Raw genomic sequence first — 2,500 nt, forward strand, 5'->3', positions numbered from 1 at the left:
CATTCACATTTACCAGAGGTCGAGTAGGTAACATAACCAGCCACAAAACCACGGCGCTTAAAATAACCGTTAGATTTGAATCTGATCCAAACTCTTTCCTTTGATGACGTTAATGAGAATGCCTTCTTAGTGCCACACATTGAATATTGAATGGTGCTTGCAGAATCATATGATTGGTAATCATAACCTCCTGGAAAAAGAGAAAGAAAATCAATAAAATAACGAACTAATGTTAGAGCGAGTTTAAATCGAGTGTCGTAAAACTAAAACCAAAGTAATTACTTTGGCCGATCAAAATGGAAGGAGACAATCCAGTAAACCAATCAAAACTCAAGGTACTTACAGGTAGCGGACACAAAGCGCGGGAAAATGTGCACGCGCGAGTCACGATTGGTTTTGGTTTCACTTGTGATTGGTTGAAAAAGTGGCGCGAGAACTTTGAACCAATCACTGAGTGAAGTAATGCAAAACCAAAGCAGTTCCCTGATTACTTTCGACACTCAACTGAAAACCGCCCTAATACAGTTAAAGGTTTTTTAAGCAATCCTTGACCGAGTGACTCAAGTAAATAAGGGTTGAAAAGAATATTGTCAAGCAAAAGAAAAATAGCCTTTTGCGTCATATTTTCATGACTTATTTTAAACTTAACTGCCACTGTAGATTTCACAAAATTACAATATTGCCTAAAAAACTTAAACAATGTGTTGCAAAGTTATAGTCACACTTAAGAAAGTTCAATGAATCTGTTTTGCTACACGTACAGTGTAACGTCAAAAATAACTGGCTGTTTTAATTCAGGGTCACACTTCGCCTTGTCCTCTCTTTCAAAGGCCCTATAATTTTTGCTGGAACGCTTTTATGCTGATGACATGCACCATCAAATGTGTTTCTTTCCAGCTAATCTTGCTTTCATGAAAATTTGGTTTAATCAAACGAGTTTATAAAGGTCGAATTACCACCGTGAAAGATGTGAATTTAAGCTGACTCTTCGAGTGTTATCCCTTCGTCAGAGCGAATAGACGAATTGTGGGTGTTGGTTTTTATGAGGGTGTGAAGGAGTTTGCTATTGGTGGAAATATGGTGACACAAATTTGCGTACAAATTAATGTAATGAGAGGCATTCATTGATTCCGTGAGGATAGGGTGTGTACCTAGTTGAAAGATGAATTTTAGTTCGAGATTTTTTGCGGCTTTCTGTGTTCCCGTGATGTAAGGATGGACCGCACATTGTCATGTTGTGGTGGGAGTGATTAGGAAGATTAAAATGGCGCGTGACTGGTTTTGACGCATCTCTCTCTCTTTTCTACACCTCGTAGGTGTCCGCGAAAGTGGTCTGCCAATCTTCTCCCTGTTTCGCCTATGTATATCTTCTTACATAGTGTGCAGGCTATGCAATAGCTGACATTTATGGAGATGCATGTAAAGTGGTCAGTGATTTTAACGGATCGATTCGGTCGTGAGATCTGAAGTAAAAGGACAAGTTTTGCATTGTGTGCGTGTACCTTTGAAAGTTCCCGGTTGTTTGTCAGACTTAAATGCGCTCCTAACTAGAAAGTTACCTATGTTTTTGTCGCATTTGAATGAAATAAGTGGTGGAAGAGGAAATATATTATGTTTAGTTTCGGGATCATTGCGGAGAATTTTGAAGTTTTTGAGAATGACATTTTTGACTGCAAAGTTTTGTGGATGGTAGGCGAGGAGGTGAGGTCGCTTTTTGCCTGTGGTGACAGCGGAGTCAGGGTGGCCACGTTTTTCTGAAAAAACTGGCAGATTTCCTTGCACTTGCTGTTAAAGTCGGCGTCGACACTACAGAGGCGCCTCGGACTAAGAAATCGAGAGAATGGGATGGCAGTTTTGACGTGTTGTGCACGGATGAGAGGACGAATGCAGCAAACAGTTATAGAAATTTGTTGGTATGTAGTGTACGCTAGTAGATAAACCGTTGTTGTTGACTGGAACTTTAATGGGGAGGAAAGCTAGTGATTTTATGGAATTTTCACACGTGTATTTTAGTTTCAGAATCCGGCTTTTATGCCTACGTATATATACCTTCCTCAAATCTGGGATGCAAGCATCAACACCATAGCTGATCTCGCTTATAACTGAGGAGATTTATCTTCCAAGGAGATTGTTGTCTTCCAAGTGAGACAACAGTGTTCTTAAGATACCAGAAACGAAAACTAAACAAACATCGCATTTGCACAATTTGTCCATCAAACTGGATTTGACTGAGAAAATGTGGTCGCCTACTGGTACATTTTTAGAGACACAAATGAAATTTTGGTGCTGGCTGTGGTATTAGAGTGCGTTGGGAGTATCTTTTTCGAGGGGACAGATTATTACTAGTCACTGTTATCATTATCATTACCATCAGAAACCCATAAGGGTTGAAACGTGTAACGGCCTCTTGTGTGCTGGGAAACAAGCTTCTGAATATTCAATTTACTAAGTACCATATTTGGAACAACAAGAGCGAGAGGTTTCCAAGTATGGTAATTAG

At 39.7% G+C, this 2,500-nt stretch overlaps 1 protein-coding gene across 3 annotated transcripts in view; it reads right to left on the reverse strand.

Annotated features, from left to right (window-relative positions):
- The window catches only part of LOC138016563 (CUB domain-containing protein 2-like), a 52,243-nt gene that overhangs the window by 13,679 nt on the left and 36,064 nt on the right, over nt 1-2,500 (reverse strand). For all 3 annotated transcript variants that reach the window (XM_068863737.1, XM_068863735.1, XM_068863736.1), the window contains exon 7: nt 14-190. In XM_068863737.1, coding sequence (XP_068719838.1) covers nt 14-190 — 177 coding nt within the window. The remainder of the gene's footprint in view (nt 1-13; nt 191-2,500) is intronic.

The sequence above is a fragment of the Montipora capricornis genome, chromosome 9 (assembly GCF_036669925.1).
Source record: "Montipora capricornis isolate CH-2021 chromosome 9, ASM3666992v2, whole genome shotgun sequence".
Classification (NCBI taxonomy): domain Eukaryota; kingdom Metazoa; phylum Cnidaria; class Anthozoa; order Scleractinia; family Acroporidae; genus Montipora; species Montipora capricornis.